Raw genomic sequence first — 22,626 nt, forward strand, 5'->3', positions numbered from 1 at the left:
CAAATGTAATTTTCAATATATAAAATATGCTTTCCGTTTGACTTTATACTCAAAACTTAATCTCTTTTTTCACATTATATGACAATATTTTTTATGATTTGTTCGTCTTCAATATACTTTATTATCGCTATAACTCTAACAGTAAGTTTTGCAAAGAGAAAAACTCCATAATATGCATATACATATATCTATCTATGATTGCCGATTTATTTTGATCTATCTATTCTATCTATGCATTCTGTCACTCCTTTTTGCTTCAAAATGTCTTAACGGTAATATATTTCACAATCTTTTATTTTTCATTTGTCATTTGTGCTCTCAATCGATTCAGCTCGGCTTTTATTCCGATACTCTTTTTTTCTGTCTCTTTATTCATTGGTTTTGGTTTTTGCAATTTTGCTTCGCAATCTTTTCTCTTCCTTTTCATTTTTCTGTGCTTTTATTCGATGGCTCGTGTCTTACATTATGCAACAATTCATGAAGCGTTAAACAAATCTCCCCTTTTTTTCTGTGAGAGCATAGCAACAAGAATTTCAATGGGCACCATAAATCTATGGAATAATAGCTTCTTATCTGAAGATTGCATAAACTTTTGTGGTCGAGCTTATGCCATTCACACTCGGAACATATTACAATAAAAGCACCACTGAGTTTATTAAACAATGCAAATTATGGTTTGAATAAAAAAAGAATCCATGGAAAATCCATTTGGAAGAATAATTAAACGAAGAAGACAACAAATACCACATTCCATTGTGTATTTCGCATCAATTTGAGTAGCGCAAATGGCAACATTTTAATCAACTTTCACATTCAATTTCGTGTTTTTTTTTTTTTTTGACAAGAAACCGTTAATAATCTACAACGTAATTCACATTTGGATTTTGGCCATCATCAACACGGTCAACCACTTGAAAAATTGAACGAAAATGTATGGCTTTTCTATTGTCAGCGTGTATGAATGCATAGATGAGATTCGCTTCTAATTTTCACGCTTCTCAAAATTCTGAATAGCTTTGACCGTAGAATAGAATATGGAATATGCTTCAAATTTAACTAATACTCTATTTACAAGAATATAACAATATCGCCAAAAAAAGTCCCTTTAGTCGCACCAACAAAACTACTAATAAGCTAGAAATATAGTTGAATAAATTAAACAACAATATACAATTTTAAAATTGAAACAAACAAACAAGAAAGCATAAAATTGACAAATTTTCTCATTAGTTTCACAAAAAAAAAAAAAAAAAAAAAAACAAATTAGAAAATGTGCTTTTTAAACATTTCATTTTATTTGTATTTGAATTTCTTTTTTTCGTTTCTTTTTTTCCTTTCTCCAAATTATTCAGCATATCGATTTGAAATAAGATTTTTTTAAAAATGAACTAAAATGCCAAAGAAGTAGATATTTGAAAAAAATCAAGCTACGATTCGTTGTCAATTATTCAAATTCAATTAGAAAACTAAGAGAAACTTCTATGCCAAAAAAGCGAACAAAACAACGCAAACCAGTTTAATTCAATTTCAATTCAGATGACATCAATTTCGAAACGAAAAGAGCTTTGAAACTTCCTCAATATTTCAATTATTTTTCTCATTTTTTATCGTACACAAAGATCCACCTTTAACTTACCTTATTCTATGCGTAAATCTATCATCCTTTGACGGAAACACAAAAGAAAGTAACAAAAACGTATCAAAAATTAAACAAACAAAAAAAAAACTCAACAAATAAACGGTGAACATATCTATCTACAACGGTTGAATATATCATTTAATTCACTCTATTTCGATTTTTCGATCTCAAAATAATAATAAATGCGCTGAAGCAAATGTGTTTCCGAAATCAAATCCACTGAAACTGAAATCACCCACAAGAGACCAAAAAACCTCTCTACTTCAATCATAGAATCTTTTTTGTTCGTTCTCTTGAGAAAACTTCCTCACGCTGAAATAAAAAAAGAAACAACAACAACACAGAAACAAAACAAACGCCGAACAATCAATCAACGAACAGAGAAGATAAAAACAAAATGTCATCGTCACGTGATTGTTCACCAAAACAAGGCTCATTTAGCGAATCGCCGAGTCATCTAACGCGCAAAAAGTATACAATTAGTAAAATAATGAGTGGAGGTTCGGCAGCCAGTAGTAATATAAGTGGTGGCAGTGGAACAGCCATCAATACATTCTTTCCCGAAGAATCATCATTCGATTCGGCGAACGATGATGGTATATTGGCACAACAACAACATTCCACCACCACGTCATCCGGCAGCCCAACGGCTCTATCCATTTTTAGCAGTATAACATCGTCATCATCTTCAAAAGGTGCAAATGCAATGCCACCAGCGGGCTCAGGAGTTGGGAGACAACGTTCATTGCGCGATCGTCTCAAAGAAGGCATCACCGGCAGTTTTACATGGCAGTAAGTTGATATTGAATTTGATGTCTTTTTCGCCCCCTCCAAAAAAAAAGAAAGTTTCGTCATTTTTGTTTTGTCTCATCTCTCTTTTTGAATATCAATTGTAAACATTTCACAACTTGATTTCGTTTTGTCAGTCTCACAAATACACGCTCTTTTTTCTCAACCATTTTTTATGTATAAAACTCTTTTTAAATCTCTGCCATTCGTTCTTACACATTTGAGTTTTGTGGTCTTGTCTTTTGTTTTTGTTTTTCAATCAACGAATTTTTTTTGGAGTTTTCACCCTCTTTTGTACTTTTTTTCGGTATTCAAAACACATATGGTTTTTTTCTCTTTATACATTTTCTTTTTGCACTGGTATAGTTGTAGCAAATCCATTCGGTTTTTCGATTCGAATAATCGGATTGTTGTTGTTGTTTATGAACATTCTACATATTTGACCGCTCCTAATCAAAGAATGTTATCGTAGGCATTTTGTTTGCACAATATTTGCATGAATTGCACACAAACATACAAATGTTTAACTATATAAATAAGCAGTTTTGCAACTGAATCATATGCCACAAACAAATATAACCTTTAAACTGAAAACTTATTCGGGTACAGCTGAACCAGGTAGGTGGATATCGAAATAATGGATTTTACAGTGTAAGTAATGTTATGGTCGAGCAAATTTGGTAGCAAATGTTTGGTATGTTTTTGGGGGGATTTCGATTTCGACGAAAAAATTTCATAAAGTTCACGTGCACATAAACATGTTTGTGAATTTAACATTATTTTAGTCGTTAACCTACGCATTCAGCTGAAGCTGCAAATATAAGGAAAATCAATTGATATAGAAATATTGACATCGAAACAAATGAAATGTGCACCTGGAGAGATGAAAATGATGCAAGTTGAGAGCAAAAAAGATTATAACTTTGTACAAAGTCTGCAAATACCATGTTTATCTAAACTCTTGTTATTAATTTGTAAAAGTTTATTTGAATTTGGTGAACGATGTGAACACATTAGCCAATTTCAAAGACACACACACTCGACATTGGTAGACAATATATTGAATTGAAGCTTTTCTCCATGGTTTCCACACAATGCGTTTCAAATGTAAACACTTTAAACATTGAAATGGCGTGCAATATTGAAGCAAAAAAACACCATCTTCTATTTATTTCCCAGCAGAAATGCTTCCATTTCAAGACCAAACACAGATAGAATTCTCATCGGTTTGAGACAGTTTGTTGTTGTTATGTTCATTTTAAGTGCAAAAAAAACGTTTTAGATGTGTAAAGATTTCATTTACTCGAATTGCTGTTTTTGTTTGAGACACAATTTTATATATATTTCGAATCCATTAACTGCACGTGCTTTTCATTGACGACATGGATTTCGAAGCAATTAAACGTTTTGAGTGCTACTTAAAACCGAAATGTTTCATTATTTATAGAAATAACTTTGGAGCATAAACACAGGCGTAATATTAGGATTCTGTTTTTTTTTTTGTATGCAGGAAAACTAAAATTGGTTGGCTTATACGGTAATTAAGAAACAACGAATATCAACAAAAACGACCGATTACTATATACCTCTGAAAAAAATACTAATTTTGTGTCGAGATATGTGCCCGAGTATCACTTGCGTTGTATATTGACAATGTATTTGAACGCGACTCGATTTAAGAAGCGCCATCTCTTTCACGCCAGGTTCTAATATATTTTTTTCGTGCAAATAAAATTGCAAAATTGTATAAATTGAATAAGTTTTGCAATAATAATAACGAAAATAATTAATAGAATTTATAATAAATAAAAAAAATTGAAAAAACACACAAATATTTTATATTATATGATTCACCAGAATAGCTTCACTTCGTGTTATTTACGTTGTTTCTTTTGACAGGTATGAATGTTTGACAAATACATATTTTCTCCACGTAACCATCTCTACATGGTCTACAAGGAAAAGTCTACAAGGCAAAGCTACATATCATATAATATAAAATATTTGTGTGTTTTTTTCAATTTTTTTTATTTATTATAAATTCTATTAATTATTTTCGTTATTATTATTGCAAAACTTATTCAATTTATACAATTTTGCAAGAAAAAAATATTTGCAAGAAAAAAATATATGAGAACCTGGCGTGAAAGAGATGGCGCTTCTTAAATCGAGTCGCGTTGAAAGCCGACTGTAAGTGATACTCGTATGTGCCTTAATGATTACATATTATAGAAGATTTCCAGTTGAAAGGTTGATATGAAAGAGGGAAAAACTTGAATGTGTGTCATGCGGAGAAAAAGCGAGTTCAGAAAGCTATCAGTGCCGCGTTGATAAGCCATGTATACGGTTTTTTTTCAGTTTTAAAATTAAACACATCATCACATGAAGAGTCGTCAGATTTGATTGAAAACATAAGACAAATCTCGTGCTACATTGAGCTAAGCAATTCATTGCGTGCAATAGCAAAAAAAACGCGACACTCGCCCGAAGTTAAATTGCATTTGGAAAAATTCCAAAGTGCGCGAATGACCCGAAATGTCAAATATGTATAATAGCTGAAATGATAACGTGATTGAAACTCGTGAGTTGTGCCGCGCGACTAGCGTTCGCACAAACAATCGATTCAATGCAACTGAATTGAACTCTTGAAATGAGTGATAGGAAAATGCAAAATGTAAGCGAAAAGTGTTTGTTATTATTTTTTTGTTGTTGCATATTTCAGAAATGTAAACACGGCTGAGTTGATAGCGGTTATTTTGTCAAGACAGTGCCATTAATTTGTTTTGATCGATTCACAATGTGTTCGTTTGGGCACATGATGAGACTCGCATTTCATTTAAATTTGTACGAAGGATCATTTTTAGCCGTTTTCGATATGCGCTTCTTAATTTAACGAAAATTGATTATGAATTACTATTTGGATTTGCAATCATTGATTGATACGCGCATCACAATAAATATCGCATACGTTTGAGAACTACCTACTACCATACTACTGTATAAGTCAGTTAATTTTTTTCAAAACATTTTTCATCCGCCAAGTAAATAACGACGCCGCTATCATGTTTGATGATAAGCATGTGATTATATGTAAATTTATTTTGAGTTAGTTTTGTGTATTTTTTTCGGTATGCCTATCATTGCAGCCAGCCAAATTTGACGAGGGCACTGTTCACATTGAGTTTTAAATAAACAAAACACTTTTCGTACTTCGCATTTATGTTTTGTTTACAATGAAAGTCAAGCGATACGTATATTTGTTCTTTTTTTTTCAATTCAGCACGCTATAAAATCGGCAGATGTATTTTACTGGCATTTTTGCCACGATTGGAAATCATTTCCTACTGTAACGTAAAAAATTCGGATTTAAACCGAAAAAAAATACACTGAACAATAATTGAAACACAGAAATCACAATTGCACACTATCAAAATAAATGCTGAATTCTACGTTGTAGAATTATTGATGTTCAAAGATTATGTTCTCTCTGTGTGCATATAACCCGAAAAGTAATTTTCGCATTGTGTGGATGCATATATTGGTCTAGCTCGAGATAATTCGTGTTATTATTTATTTTGTTTCATTTCGCCGCTTCAAAAAGGTTTTAGATATAGATTATACTGATAGATTTTGTTTTATTTGGTTTTTTTTTTGTTCGGTAGCTCGACGTGCTTGGCATTCAAAACTCATTAATGTTCGCACGTATACCGTATCCACATCGCACATATTATCAAATGGATGCGTGATACCACTTTGTGTTGTTTATCACGATATATATTTATACTGTGTTTGATAAATATCGCAAACACAACAAAAATACCAATTGCCAAATGATATGATATCTTAAGCTCTTTCTTCGTACTCTTAGTATTCTTCTTAATCCATTATGATCATTGTTTTGGGGTTTGTGTTTGCAAACCCGAGCGCTCGCTCTCTTCTACCGGCTCTCTATCTCTCGATTTATTTGTTCACTTAATACGTTCCGTGTTGAAATACACTAGCTGTACTAGCTAGTCCCTGTTTTTTTGCGATTTATTTTCGCATCAAAGCTTTTAATGACATGGATTTTATCGATTCCCATAGTTTTTTTTAGCGCCGACTTTTTGTTTGTGAACGTGGTTTTGTTTTGTTTTTTTAATAACACACCCTAAGCTGCATATTTTTTCCTCGTTCCTTAATGCCTGTTTTTTATGATATGGTTTCATAACGTTTACATACAAAAAAAAATGTCATACACGATAGGACTATGATAAGGTGCCATATTTCATTTTTGCACAAACGACATACACATTGTGACTGAATTAGCTTCCAGCTTTTTACACTAAACAAATAATGTCTACTACTTGAACGAATTGAAACGAGGAAAAAATAAACAGCGACAAAAAAAAGGAAGAGGGCCATAATAATTGTGTTTATCTTACTTGTTCAGTAGTTTTGGCCGTTTGAATTGGCAAGAGTAAGAATAAAAAGCGGAATCAAAATGTTCAAAACAAATAGCAATCAACAAAAAGGAGCCACCAACTGGAAGAAAATTCAATTTCAAAAACTCTGTCTACCTAGACGGGAATTTAAGCAGTGAAACACATTTAATATTCAATTCATATTACGCGTATTGAATAACAAGACACACACTGACACATGCTCCACATTGTCTATGGCTTTATTTCAAATTTTGATAAGCAATTTCCATTTATTTCAATTTCACGCGAGCTAAATAAAAACAAACGGCTCGATCTATTAATTCAAATAAACACGCGACTCATTGAAACCCATTATTTGTGAACGCAAGCAAACCGGAAGAAAATAAAATAAAATTGAAATAAATAAGCATGGAAAATTTATAACGATACATACAGCGATTGGCATTCTGAAAAAAGTCAGTGCCGAACTGATATGACTCAATTCCATTTTTGCTATCAATCATACTTATTTATGGTGTCCGATAATCGACGGTAATTTGGAAACTTTTTATTTTGATTCACATCCAAAATGTTTGCGTTGATAATTTGGAAGTGAAACAGCAGCTCCTGAATGAATCACAGGGAATTTTCTCACAAATTTCATATGGTCTTTCGAAACAAACCGCCATGTATTTAGACATTGTGAAATTATTCAGTGTGATATCTTTTTTTTTTTCGACACAAACAATGGCAACTTTTTTTTTGTTACCCAAATCGTGTTTCTCATCGAAATGAAGACAATTCACGTGATTCACGATAATATTTACATTGATTTCGATGAACTTCCAGATTGAGTCACATATTTCAATGTCTACTATACTAGACAAACAGTATTTATAAATTAGAAGGTATCACATCGTAAATATTGGTCAAGAGCGATGACAACAAGAAAATATATACTGCATAATATATGTGTATCGCGTAGAATTGTTTGACTCAAGTCAAGTCACACACGCAAATTGTTTGGGATCGTTTTTCTAAGAATATTTCATCAGAATGAGAGATAAAGGAAGAGAGGAGGGACATTTGATTTTTATATCAACTGAAATGGAAAATGTTTATCACTTTTGTCGAGATAAGGTGCAATCTTTTATTATTAGATTATGCAAGTAGCTTGCGATTGCCGTTCCTTGAAAATCAAAAGGTTATCTATTCTTTTCATAATCGAAATTTCATAAATACATGCAATACATGGCTAATTAAAAGCAAGTTCAGTCGCCTTTCCTGGCTAGCTCCAAGGTATCTCCATGTTGTTCCTCTTTTTTTAGTTCCTGCGAACGAAGTATTGTATCTCTCTCTGATCAAATCATAGAGATCTCCGCGTGTGATTGTATAATATGCATGTCTGTAGTTTTATCGTTGGTGTTCTACAAAGTCGTTAATTACATTTGAATGAATTTTATTCATTCGTGGCTTATCAAAAATCAAATAAATTTGCTTGAATTCGCGGGTGCGCAATCGTTATTTTAATGAACGTCATATAACATCATATTTTTTTACGGTCACATTTTGTTTGCATTTGACTGAATAAATGTGTGCACCCCGAGCACAATACACAAAAATCAAGTGCGGAAAAATATCGTTCGTTTCGTTGACGTTTGCTCTCATTTGAGCACCTGATTCATGGATAATGGATATAAAATTTAATCGAATGAGATTGCCATTGTTTTTATTCGTGACACGAAATCGGTAGCAAACAACGTATAGTTGTACGTGCTTTGGGTAATAAATATTCGAGCATTAAAAGCGACAGCGATGTGATTGCTGCGAAGTGTAATTCATCCACAGTGTCGTTTCAAAATTGTACATTTTGTGTTCGTTTGCCGTAAATTTTCATCTTCAATTCCTTTTGTACAGAAGCAAGTACATTTGCTTCGATGGTTTATAGCGAAGAGCAGTAATTGTGCTTTTTCGGACCTATAGTCTACCGTCATATTCAATTTTGAGTGAATAAATGAATTTTACGGTACAAATGACTGCGATTGTTATCCGCGCTCACTTTTGTCAGTTTTACTTGGCTGGAGTGAGAAAAAACGCATTTTATTTCCACGAAAAATAACTTTGTTTATGTTTAACATGAATGCGATGTTTGTATTACACACATATCGTATGTGTGTGCACGATTAACATTGTCGACATCGTCTCGAAATAGTACAATATATAATTTCTCTTGCTCATACTTAAGCTGAGCTTCTCGGTAATTTGAAAAGAGCTGGCAAGAAAAGGAACAGCAAATACAAATGTTACAAGCACATATTGTCATAGGCTACTTATAAAGTGTACACAAAAGAAAAAGCCACGTAACTTGAAGCAATTTATTAGTTTCTGTAGTCATTTCAATTAAAGTGTCAAGGTTGAATCTGTTCTTTTATATTATGCCTTTCGTTGAATCAATCGCTTGCACCGCCACTCTTTTTTTATCGCTCTCTTTCACTCCATTTCATATGTGTGTGCGGTCTCACAAACACTCAAACACTATACCGGACGTTAGAAATTGACACTCTATGAAATTGAGTGCATGTGATACACCACGAGAAAAAAGAGCAAGGAGAAAGAGTGTGGCAAACAAACGAACAAAACATACATATATATCGATAAACTAGGCAATTCCGAATCGAGGTGAAGTCCTTTACGTTTGCCTACAAGCGTATTTCAATTGTCATCAGATCTCGTTCGAAAGCACGAGAATATTGTCACAATTTAAATGCAAATCGATGCGAATGCAGTGGGGAATTCAAATATATGTGTGACCAAAAGTTGAAGCGACCAACTGAACAAATAACAAAATGTGTCACGTGATTTATTGGCGCTCTTTTCTTTGTTCAGTCTCTCTCTCTCTCTCTCTCTTCCCTCATAATTGCAATCACTAATAACATCCGATTTCATATAATTCCAGAAGACGTAAACAAATTTCTTGCCAATTCCATTGCGATTGCCATGTGTCCACCGCTGCATGCACGAAATGTATCATTCCCAATCAATTTGAATGCACATTTTAATTTACTTTATTTATTTCCATCTATTATCGCCAATAACGTTCGGTCATTTGAAATGATTGAACTTAATAGAATTCAATTGACAAACTGATCGATTTTTGTCTCGTGTTTGCGCATTTACATTTCAATGCTACCACATCTATCGCCAACTGTGTAGATATTCTCGGGTATTAAACATTTTCATGCTAATTGAAGGGTCGATTTCCAGCAAATGGAATGCGTTTTGAAATCACGTTTTTCACATTCGTTCTCTCTTCATAATTCTGTTGTGTTGTTTCTCTCAAACTAACAAATGAAAATTGATACGTATTTTTTTTCTCGTCTTTAAATGTTTCCATATCTTGTGCAAAACGTTTTTCAAATGTTAAAATAATCGTGCCATAACAACGGCATAAAAACGCATTTTGATTTCCTATGACTTTCTGAGCGCTGCTTTTTCCACCGAAATCAATTGATCAATATTGAAATGATTGATTATAGGCAAAAAGTTGTGACAAAAATGAGAGAGAAAAAAACGATTGGCAATTGGATGTTTGAATTTCGTATGAATTAAATCATTTCTCTCCTTCCAACGGAAACATGTTACTGATAATTTTTTGCAAAGCAGATTTCGACGAAAAAAAACAGACTAGATTGTTTGTGCTTTGAAATTACTTTAATGAGAATGTTTTTTCCGCTGTTTCAAAAATAGCTCGTTTAGATTGCGACTATTGAGTTTCTTCACACTCAATTTACGTGCAGAGAAAGGGCGTCACAAATTGACGACCGTTTTTTTTTTGCTTTTTTAAAAAATTAAAATCAGTCAATTTGCGACGTCGAATGGCAATAATTGATGGATTTGATAACAGAATGTTGTTCATTTGAATTGAATCGGTGCCAATTCAGTGCGTATGCCATTGTTTGGGGCATTTTTCCATGCCAAAAACATTGTCACCGATAAGAATCAATACTTATTCTGATTCACTCATCGTAGACCTGATGTTTTTAGATAATTCACACACCGATATGGGTACCCCCAAATCGATTTTGTTTGTGCGTTAGTTTCAATCTTGATTCTCTTGATGACGCAGAGCTCCGATTATAATTTGCAATGTGCTTACATCGTGTGTGTGTGTGTGTGTGTTTTTTCATTCACTCTTTGCGCGATAATTATGTAAATAGAACAGATTAAGCGTTTAGACAACAAATGCTGAATGTTTATACGAGCGCAACAAAACGAGAGAGAAAAAAACCGATCGACATTCGATTTCATGGACAAGTGTAAGCCAGTTGTTAAATTTATCGAATAATCTTTTCGTCTTAAGTGTACACATTGTATGCGCGCAAGCGCTCAAACGCACAAAATACGAATGAGAAAAAAAACAACAAAGAACCCTGTACACTCTACATCAGCTACATACACTTCTATGTAAATTTAGTTAAGCTGATTTATCAGTTGAGCAAATTAATCTAACAGCAGCAGGCAAATGGGATCGACAGCGCCCACAAAACAATGCATAAATTAATGGTGTGTGCGAGATTGTAATTGCATTTTGAATGCTAAATTGTAATTTCACATCGTCAGCTGGTACGTTTCACGCGCACAATCGCAACATCTTGACTTTTGTACGTTCGAAAGAAACGCACACGATACCAAAGAAAACGAATTGTCATAAAAGCGAAGAGTCACTGAACAAAAAAGCCATACCTTTTCAGCTTTCAATTCGCATGTGAGTGCTCCGCGTGTCGTTACAACTGTTCCAGTAAAACATACACACAATTCCCATTATTATTATTTTTTCATCCGACATTATCGCGACCGTTCGTTACTTTTTATTGTTATTGCTGTCAATTTCATCGATTTTATGATGCTGCCAAATTATTTCACAACTTCTCAATTACCCCATACGTCGATATCAGCATTTAAATTGTTGGTGCTGTTTTTCGACTTCAGGCAAATTTAAATGTGCTTGCCGTTTTTATTCGCATTTTATATTTTTTCTGAAACAGGTCAATACTTTATATTTCATTATCGTTCATTGTTCGCTCTTTTTTTCATGCACTCTTAATATCGATATTGACATGTCACGAAAGCATACTTGACAAGAGAAAGAACCACCATTCCACCATTTGCAACTTTGAAGTGTCTCCTTCTCTTTTTTGTCGTAATCGAAAATGTATTTTGAGATACAGCCATACAATGTTGCTAGCTAGCTATTTATATCAGCTATTGCTATAGGGATATAAAAATAGCTGCTATTTAACGTAACTCTTCGCTCGGACGCTGTGTATGCTGGACATAACAATGGTCTCATTGTTTGAAATGTTTAACATTTTAAATCATTTTCGAGTATACGCACCGTCAGAGCGAAGAGATGCGTTAAATAGCAGCTATTTCTATATCGCTATAGCAATAGCTGATATAAATAGCTAGCTAGCAACATTGTATGGACACAGCCAAAAAAAAACTGAAACAAATGCTCAACGATATTGTCCATTCATTTAAAGTTAACCAAAAAATTGTGTGCATTTTTCTCGCCGGTTCGAAATTGAGATTAATGATGATAATTATGTAAAAAAAATATAATTTATGCATTGCAAAAATGAAACGAATAAAAACCTGCCAACCGACCAATGCCACCAAAGTACAGCAATCAGAAAACGTTTAAGAAGAGCAAAATCTCAATGGATCATTTTCGAAATGCAATTACTCAAAATGCGTGTGTGCAACAACAAATAAACTACATTAAATAACAGCATTAATTTAAATGTCGCAGACACGATTCGCCCCGATTGCTTTTGGCACTGTGCACGGTGTGGTGTCTTTCTTTTTTTCTGCGGTATGTGCGTACTTCATTGAATTGTTGTCGCCCGACTGACCTTCGATTGTCATGTTTCTTTTTGGATGCAGCCAAACACTTTTATGCTGCTCGCCATCCTGCTTTGTGTGTGTGAACCGTTTCATAGAGTTCAATTAACGTGCTCATTGCCAACAATTGAAGCATTTGTTTATTTGCTCATTAGATTCAATATACTCTATAGATTAAAAGGTGGTACATATATATATTTTAATCGACGGAACACAATGTGTGATTCACACAGTCTGCGGGTAAGTGCATTTATGTATTTCATGAACCCATCGTTTTCTTTCATAAACTTGACCTTCTTCCGCAATGCAGTAGTACAACAACAACGGGTTTTCAATCCAGAAGCTAAATGGAAAGAAAAAAAGAATGTGACGCGACACCTCACACCAATGAGAATGAGAAACATGCCATTGCACGACATATTAAGTCATTTTATTCGTGTATAATTGGCTGTGACTATTTCCTTGTTCATCGTATTGCCTTCAATTTTTGTTGTCGTATGTAGTGCAACACTTTGCCATGTCAGCCGATTGTGGTTCGAAAATTCCATTTTCAGAATCTTGCTCTATTTTATCCGCTCTTAATGTGTCGCCAAGGAAGAAAACGACGCACGAATTACGACTTCATTGGCTTAAACCGATGTATTTACCATTTAATTGATAATGTTAACTTGAGGAATAAAGTGTTTAATCACATGTTAAAAATAGCCATATAGTTGTACACACTGATAAATTGAGCGCGGATGAAATATAAATATTTGTACAATATATTTCGTTTCATAAGCCATGTTTGCTATCACTTTTCATTTAATCATTGACTCGTAAGACGATAACCTTTTCAGTATATCGTGAAATACGGCCACTTTTTTGCTCACTTTCAACTGATTCTCGTTGTGCATACATTTATTTTTGCCGTTTACATTATTGCGAATCTCGTGATTGTTTCACATATATTTACAGTATTCATTTGCACAACAATAGTCCCGAAATCGTGCAATGTGTCATTTAATAAAAAAAAATGTTCCAAATATAACAATATTATCATTTTCAACAACACGCCCAAAATTCACTGATTACATTGCTGCATAATTTAACAATTCAATGTCATAACTATGCACTGACATCAACTCTCACATGATCTCCAAATTGAAATGAAATTTCACCTTTTTAAGTCACAAAATCAAACAAGAAATTTCATTAAATGGTAATTGGACAGGAATATTGGATTTTTATTATTGTTTGCAAAAATTATAACTTCTGACCCGAAAGAGACTGGTATTAAACATTCGAAAATAGTTCAATTTTAAAAGTCAATGACGCATCTTTTTGTTTGAGAGACTCCCTTACATTTAGAAAATATTTTCACATTTACCCCACTTGAAATGACATTCTGTGCTAAGGATTGTATCATTAATATGATAACATCTAAGTTATTTCATTTCAAGAGGTGAGATGAGTTTCATAATTCTTGTGCAGTATTGCTTCATGAAATTATTTAACATTAAAATAGTAAGTAAAAAAAATGTTCATTTATTCCGGGGAAATTCAAGTATAAGCTGTTTATCTCAACCGTTTCAAGCTAGTTCATCTGGGAATTTTTAACCGTTTTGTTATAAATTGCAATCTAATTACTTCTGCAATTTCAGCAAAATGTCCACATTTGTTGTTGATTGTGGGTAACCCACCACCTGCAGATTAAATGTATCCCCTAAATGGCCATTGTGTTTCTAATTTTTTACAATGATTATCATCACACAATAATTTTGACTACATTGAGGCCACCACAGTAAAAGATAACCATTAATGTACAACATCCAACACAACAGTGGTTGCTGATGAATCAAATCTGCTCCATTTTTTTGTGTCATGTTTGTGAAATGGGCTGATTGCGGTTCAAATGTATGTTGCTGGTACATGCGTAGGGTCACGTTCCATTGTAATTTGATTTGCGTTGGCTGATTTCAATTTGTTGTGCCATAGATACATGCTGAGAGAAAGAGGACACAAAAAGAGCAAAAACTGATACGCAATTTCTGTTGACATTTACTATGTGTCATAACTAATAAAAATGATACACAGTTCACCAAATTGAAAGCATTTTAATAATCGTAAGTCTTGCCAATGGAAAAAGCCGCTAAATTTGAATTTTATCACTTTTTCACACTCTCAGCCACATGCATCATTGAGTCTTAATCAGTTTGTATAGTAAATTATAGTTTCTGCAACATATTGTTTGTTATGTGCTAAATTTGACGAATGTCGATTGCATTTAACGGTTCATCAAGGTCAATTGGGTACATTTTTATCGTTCAAGTGTATTGATTTCAAGATATGAAAGCAAACTTTATTTCCGGAAATCAATAGCACGTTTTCAGATCAAAGCCAAGTCCACTACTTTACCATCTAATTTTAAAACATTTCACACATTACATGTTATTTGCACGAAAATTCACTGGGCATAAATTTGCGTGCTATTTTGATGATATGGAAGTTCTGTTTGGAACTTTGTTGGCGTCATTTTATCAGTGTGACTCACAGATAATTTGGATAACAACACGCTTATCGTCGTCATATTCACTCATTATCTCTTTACTTTGAATATGTCAAAAGAATTTACTATGTTTATGAAAAGGAAAAAAATAATACGATTTGATTAAAAAAAACAACAACATTATGATTCAATTCTTTTTCGAGCGATAGATGGTTTTAAAAATAGAAATTACTGAGTATCGTAATTGAATAGATCTGATGTCGTACCAGTTACTATGCCGTTTATTGTCAATTAGCTGAACTGATCAGGTTTTGTGCTTTATTCGCATGCATGTTTTTCACTCATTCAATACTAATTGAATGGAGTAATCTGGATTTACCTTATCAATTCAACTGTCACAAAGAAAATATTTCGTCTGAAGACATCTATTATAAGTATCATGTCAATTCTTGAGGAAGTCAGCATCGAGCACTTGCTAATTGCCAATGAACCGCGATATAAATTCAATAAAAGATTGAACAAAAAAAAAAGAATTTCAATAAGAACCTCTTATGGAATAATGCCCCCCACGTGATTTGCGATCATTGCCATAAATAAGAGAGAAGTAAAAATGATGATTTGTTTGCATTTTTTCTAGTGGAATGACGTAAAACTAGAAAACAATGCAAACAAACAACTTCATTTGTTTTCGATAACAATAATTGTTCAAGTGTTATCGATAATAATCTTCGAGTATATTGATTTTGCTAAAAGTGAAACAAAAAATTTCGCAGCTTTTTTGTATTCGCTTCAATTGTTTTGAAATAAATTTTCCATTGATTCAATTGCAAACGAAACTCTCACTATACACTTATGGTTATGCAATTTGTCTAAACCAAAACGGAGCAGAAAACAATGTAACGAATACAAATTGAGCGTGTTCATAAATCAAATTCTTTTTCAAATATTTGTCACATTGTTCGATGAAGCAGTTTCAATGAAATGTTGTATTTCATAAAATTGGATTATTTTGCTTGAGTAAAATGATATAGTTTGTATAAATAATTGGGAGTATACTTTACATAGATATTTCGTATAGAATTTTTTTTTTCTTTAAATATTTAAATGAGCCTAATGCTATTGATTACCTTGGCTATTGGCCGATTTATAAGTTGCGAATTGGCAATTAACTCAGTTGTGGAACAAAATACATTGCATATGTTGTGTGCAATTATAAAATTGCTACCGCATTTTCATACGAAATTGCATTATTTGTCGTGTCTTTGGAAACAGCGACAATGCGTAAACTATTTATAAAATAGTTTTAGTAAACGACATCAAATTCCGATGAATTGGTCTTCCGGTTCGGGTAAAATATGACTAAAATAGTGAAGTTAACAGCGGCATAAAAAAAAACAGAGAACTTGGAGCAAATTGAGAAACTCGAGAGCCGGGAGCAAATTGTGTGTTGAAAATGGTGAAAAAATTGCAGACAAGAAAAACTCCAGAATAACGAGCTAGATCACTTGAATTCTCAATTACAGTCGCGCAACGAGAAAGCGTAGAAAAAAACGGGCAAAAAAAGAAGAAGAAGGAGAGAAAATCGAATTTGCGAAAATTGAATTTTGTATCGACTTGATGCTCAAGCCATATAATCAACAAAATTGTCGACGGATGTAAGAGACTGCAAACAGGTGGCGGAAGTGAAAGCGTAACAAATTGCAGATTGCAAATTTCATTTTCGATATTCACATACACATTCAATAAATGGACAATTTTCACAAGTGAAATTGTGCCAGAGCGCTCGTTTCGCTCGCTTGCCGTATCATATTTCAAATTTAGATCGGAGAGACAGGAGACAATCTCCGGCTCACATCCATACATCACACATGATTCACGTCAAACGTAGAATGATTGAACGAACTAAATCAAATTTTCCCTTCAAGTGAATTTGGTCGATATATTTCATGATATCCAAATGCATGCACGAGACAGGAAAAAAACCGTAGAGAAGAATAAATTTTTATTGATTGACATCCGCTTTCTAATGAAAGAATGAGAGAGAAAAAGTGGAACAAAATTTCCCGTATTTCGAATTGCGATAAAGTGATGAAATTAGAATGAATAAAAAAAAACGGCAAATTCGAATCTCTCTTGATCAATGATTGGCTATTTGTACTCTTGCTCTGATTAATTCGTGGACATTTCTCAATGTCTAAGCATAATACACATCGATATTTTCACTTTAAGAATTTATATATGTAAGATCATCAACGGTAATCACATACGACTCTTCGTATTCTTCTTCTTTATTTTCGATATGTGCATGGTATGCATTTGAAGAACGTATAGTTATTATAATTTATGACAAAGTGACAACGAATCTAATGTTTGGATGATAAACGGAATGTTCGATGAATAAATCAATAATAAGCCGGTCCTATTTCGTGTTTAGTTTCATCGCAAATATATGTAAGGATGCGACTGATGGAAAATTATTTGAAATCAAACAAAATCCAAAACATACGAATGTCCATATATTCATTATTATCAACAAAATATGTGAATGGCTAGAGAAAGTGTGAGTTGTGTGTTTCCTCTCTCTCTCTCTTTTTCTCCATCTTTAACTCACTTCGACGGAAATTTGTAGCCAGTCGTACACAATTCACAATGGCATACTAACTATACGCAACAATGTCGCAAATAAATTAATGTGCGCCCATAAATTTGTATAATTTTGTTATTTGTGTCATTTGTATGTGACCGCTGCTGATAACTTTTAGATATATGTACCGCATGACACAAGCATTTGTGTGTGTCTTTCCTCTTTCTCTCACTCTCTCTCTCTCGCTCTCGATGAAAGCTTTTTTCGGACTTTCATGTCGAACACACAGCGTACAGCAGAATGTGGTGTAACCAAAAATTTTATGAGTCTGATGATATGGTCTGTATTTCAGTATGGAAAATGAACATATGATTTGATTTCGCAATCCAAAACACACAAATAAAATGCGATGTTGTCGTCCACACCCCATACCCCCGCATCATTGAAATAATGTGGCTATACGCAATTCAGCACGACAAATTCATAATAATTCGCCAAAAATGGAAAATATTTTATCCAACAAACATTGTACTTTATGAGTTGCACACATCCACGTTGAAAGTTCATGTACATTTTAAATGAAATACGACGAAAAAAGATGTATGCCATTTGCCAATTTGTGGCAACGTGTGTGACACTGTGGCCCATCACGGTACACTGAACTATTCGTTCGTTTATTGAATGCGCCAGCGATTCAACTGAAATCAAATTGAACTGTTTTTGTTGGTTTTATCGTTGTGTGTGTGTGTGTATACTCGGACATTTTTGACATTCCAACACCTTTTCACGGGTTCATGGCAAACGAACAAAAATCATGAAATTTCATTTTGAAAATGTAGCCTTGTTCGCTTCCACAGTGACCATTCGGTGGTATAAGTATCAAACAAACAAAATCGTGTGCAATAATTTTTATACTTTGCGTGATAACATCGTAAACTTGTTTGATGTGTTGTGAGCAGGGAGGGCGCATGCTGATTAAAACGTAATAGATTTGGCGCACACAAAGTGTCTGTATATGAGATTAATGATTTTTATGCTTCCGGCACAAAAGACGATGTCAAAGCGACACAACACACCGAAATGTGATTATCTGAAGAGTCTCACATTCAGATATGTTTGGGTAGCCACACAACCTTTTCTCACCCATTTATTTTCGAGCTTTTATGGACAAAGAAGAGTGTTGTTTGGCTGTTACTTTGATTTTATATGACCTACAAACGAGAAATATAAACAATAGAGAGAGCAAAAGAGTCGACAAAGTAATTATGTGCCATTCAATATATAGACAATTTTTGGGAAACAAAACTCTCTAGTTTCGGGTAAAAGTCAAAGCGATAATATCTTAAAAGTTAGAAGTTCCGTTTTTTTCTTCACTTTTCGAAACAAACATATAGTTTCCGACACTAGCAGGGTGCACATAGCACATTTTCATGCACAACAGATACTAGAAGAGAGTAATAAAGATAATAGTAATAATAATTTTATGGTAAGTGGAATTGGTGACTCTTTGTACGTCAGCATAAGAACGCAAAACGAGCACGTTGTCTTATAAAAGAATAAGAATAACCTTTTCCCCTACATATATATATTGAGAAAACATTTAACGAACACAATCACCGCATGATTGTGAGTGTGTGTGTGTTCAGCAGAAGAAGAAGAAGTTCATATCAAATTACTTATTGACCCGAAACTGTCGATTGAGCACATGGCCTTTGGGGGTGAGCTTTTATTTTATTCAGAGAAAGACAAAAACGGAAAGAAGAACAAATGAATGATGGATTTTTATATTTCTATATATGAGTATGTGTGTTTGTGGACGAAATTCCGCTCCAATAAATGATCAAAACAATAATAACAAAGTAAAGTCGTATCAAATTAAAAAAAAAAAGTAAATATAATTCATTGTTGGAAATTGAATCAAGTAAATTGACAAATGTTTTGGCGTACTTTCAAACGAATCATTAAAAATACGATGCTCACATAAATTCGCCCATTCATACATTATTTTTCATGAAGATAAACGTGCCAAATAGCTGAATTCACGAAGTCAATGTTGAAAATTCAATATTTAATCAAATTGTTCATCGTTCATGTATGAGTTCAAGAGAAAATGTAAACAATGAATTTCATTTGAAAATTGTTGTTTAAAGTCATTGAGAGAGAGATTGTTGAAAAGCGAAAACAAAGGAAAAACTCGAGCTCTTTTTTTGCCCATGCTATACTGAAATTTAGAGAATAAAAAAATAATAATGGATACATATAAATTGTGACTGTATGAAAAAGAAACGAAGTGAATTGGAGCACAGAGAAATGACAACCTGTGTGCATTGAGCAGAGAATTGAAATGCATAAAACAATGTATAAGGCGAAATGAGAACAAAAAAAAAACGGCAACAAAAACCAAAGTCTAGAATAATAAAAACGAAGAAAGAATTGGATCCAGTGCCGGAAACATTATCAGAACATTATTGTGAAAAATGGACGATTCTCCGTGTATTTCGTTTTTCATCTCACTCTTTCTCATTCTCCATTGAAATATACCGCTGGTTTGTTTTTCATTTTTATATATATGACTTTCCACATTCTTTTCACTCGACTTTTTTTCTTCTTCTCCGGTTTCCTTTACTTCTTCTATTTGCGTCTCTCGTTGAAGCCGCTGAAATGTACTTAATGGTTGTTGCATTTTCGCTGAGAGAATTGAACGTGAAGATGAAAATTAAACAGTCGAGTATTGAAGAACGGAAAACATGATTGCTGTATTTGTTGCATTTGAATCAAAGGAGAGAAAAAAAAAATTGAGAGAGATAGAGTGCGGAGAAACTCGTACCGAAAAAAAGAAGCAATGGAAAGAAATGAAGTGAGCGCTGGTTAAACTTACGTAACATTTAATTTGCACTTCGACGGTTTTTTTTTTGTTCAGTTTTCCATGACATGCTGTTTTGTGTGCGCTCACATCTTCTGACAAAAAACAGCAATTTTCTCTTCACTCTATTTTACTTAAATGCGATTTGCAACGATTTTTATGACACAGTCTTTTTAGAGGGCGACTCAAGAGAGACAGTGAAAAGAGCACACACAAAAAAAACCGCAAGGAAAACGAAAAAAATAAAATGGCAAACGATTCGTGTCGTATTCACAGCATGAAATTGAAAGATAAAAATTCAGTGGCACACTTGCTTAGACACACACACATATATAGACACATTGCTCCGTTCCCGTTGCACTAAAAAAGAAAACGGAAACAAAAGCTATTTGCATAAAATGCACTCTCATCCCGAAATATGTATATATGTATATGTGCACACAATCGCATTACTTACAATGTCATTTATTAGGTGTTTTATGGGCAAACCACGTAATATTACATATATGAAAAGCGATGGCATCTGTAATCGCTAAACATGAAAATTGGATAACCTTGGATCACCGTGGATGTTGTTTTGTCTGCATTCATTGCACAATATTCATTTTACAGCTTCTTTCCTATTCTATGTTCAGCTACTTTTTTTCTTTATTTCGTCAATTTTCACACTCTTGCTGTCACACCATGCTCCGAATATTATTATTATGGTTTTGCTTGATGGTTCGAATGCGATTAGTATTTCTTTTTTCTCTTTACCTCACATACTTAATTCACAATCTTTCGATTCAATGGCTGCACTATTAAATGCAATGTCATTTCGAAGAGATTCATGTTCTTTAGCGCTCTAAATAAGAGTGAATCACACCGACATTTATTCACTGATTCAAAAGGAATTAACCCAAAAAAAAAAAGTGTATTATACGTGAGCATAGAGCGCTAGTTCAATATGGCGTATGATATCATTTAACACACCGTTAAAAGCGGATAACATCTATTATATTTTTCATACGATGCTATTTTCTATAGATATCTTCTTTCGTTATCATCTTCGTGAGCATTCCATCTCCTTCACTCCAGTATGACATAGACATACGCAATGATTCGAGCTGTGCTGTACAAAGGCGCCATTTCGAAGCCTTCAGTTGACCATTAAAAAAAAGCTTTTGCACATACATGAATCATCATATAGATTTAATTTAGATCGATGTTGCTCACAATAAGCGCCACTATGTCATTTCGAATAATTTATTGATATCGTTTTGTGCACTATTGGTGAAAAGTCGAATCGAAAGTAAATTAAAATATGACCGCGCATAAATTACCACGTGTATCTGTCAGACAAGTGTTTTTACACATTTTCGCAAGTTACTATGATATATTTTACATATTACTTCAGTTTGAAATGTTTAGAACATGTAAATGGGAGCAGTGTAACAGTACAATAGAAAATGCAATTTCGATTTAAAATTGCCTGTGCATTTTCATCTGTATTCAAAAATATTTGCATAAAATCCCGTCGTCACAAAGTATTAAATTTAATTGAGAGTTGAGAGTACATAATCTGTTACATTGGCATCATCAACACACTAACAAACATGAACAAGCACGTACGTACCGACCGACATCGTATAAATTTCAATTTCAAAATTTTCCAAATGTTAAGTAACATTAATTTAAATATATTGGCTACGAAATTCATTGCGATATTTAAATAGCTCATGATGCAAACGAGATGAGATTGTATTTTATTACATTGTGAATAGGAAAGTGTTAAGGCGAAAATTTGTGGAAGTCAATCGAAGTTTGTGAGAATGGAAAGAAGCCAAAAATCCAACAATGTCGTTTTTGGTTTTTGGCAACTATGCAACAACAAGTCCTACACTTTTTGAATTTTATGCATATAGAAGAGATTCAACACAAACAACAATGTTCAAGTTTGCTGTCCTGATGCCCAATATA

The 22,626-nt window shown here is 33.4% G+C and overlaps 1 protein-coding gene across 2 annotated transcripts in view; it reads left to right on the plus strand.

Annotated features, from left to right (window-relative positions):
* Nucleotides 1–22,626, plus strand: part of LOC116348735 (TLD domain-containing protein 2) — a 95,720-nt gene that overhangs the window by 6,084 nt on the left and 67,010 nt on the right. For both annotated transcript variants that reach the window (XM_031779832.1, XM_031779826.1), the window contains exon 2: nt 1,353–2,431. In XM_031779832.1, the coding sequence (XP_031635692.1) occupies nt 2,037–2,431 (395 nt within the window). In that variant the 5' untranslated portion in view covers nt 1,353–2,036. The remainder of the gene's footprint in view (nt 1–1,352; nt 2,432–22,626) is intronic.

This window comes from Contarinia nasturtii, unplaced genomic scaffold (genome assembly GCF_009176525.2).
Source record: "Contarinia nasturtii isolate CC-2019 unplaced genomic scaffold, AAFC_CNas_1.1 Cnas_scaffold_2678, whole genome shotgun sequence".
NCBI lineage: Eukaryota > Metazoa > Arthropoda > Insecta > Diptera > Cecidomyiidae > Contarinia > Contarinia nasturtii.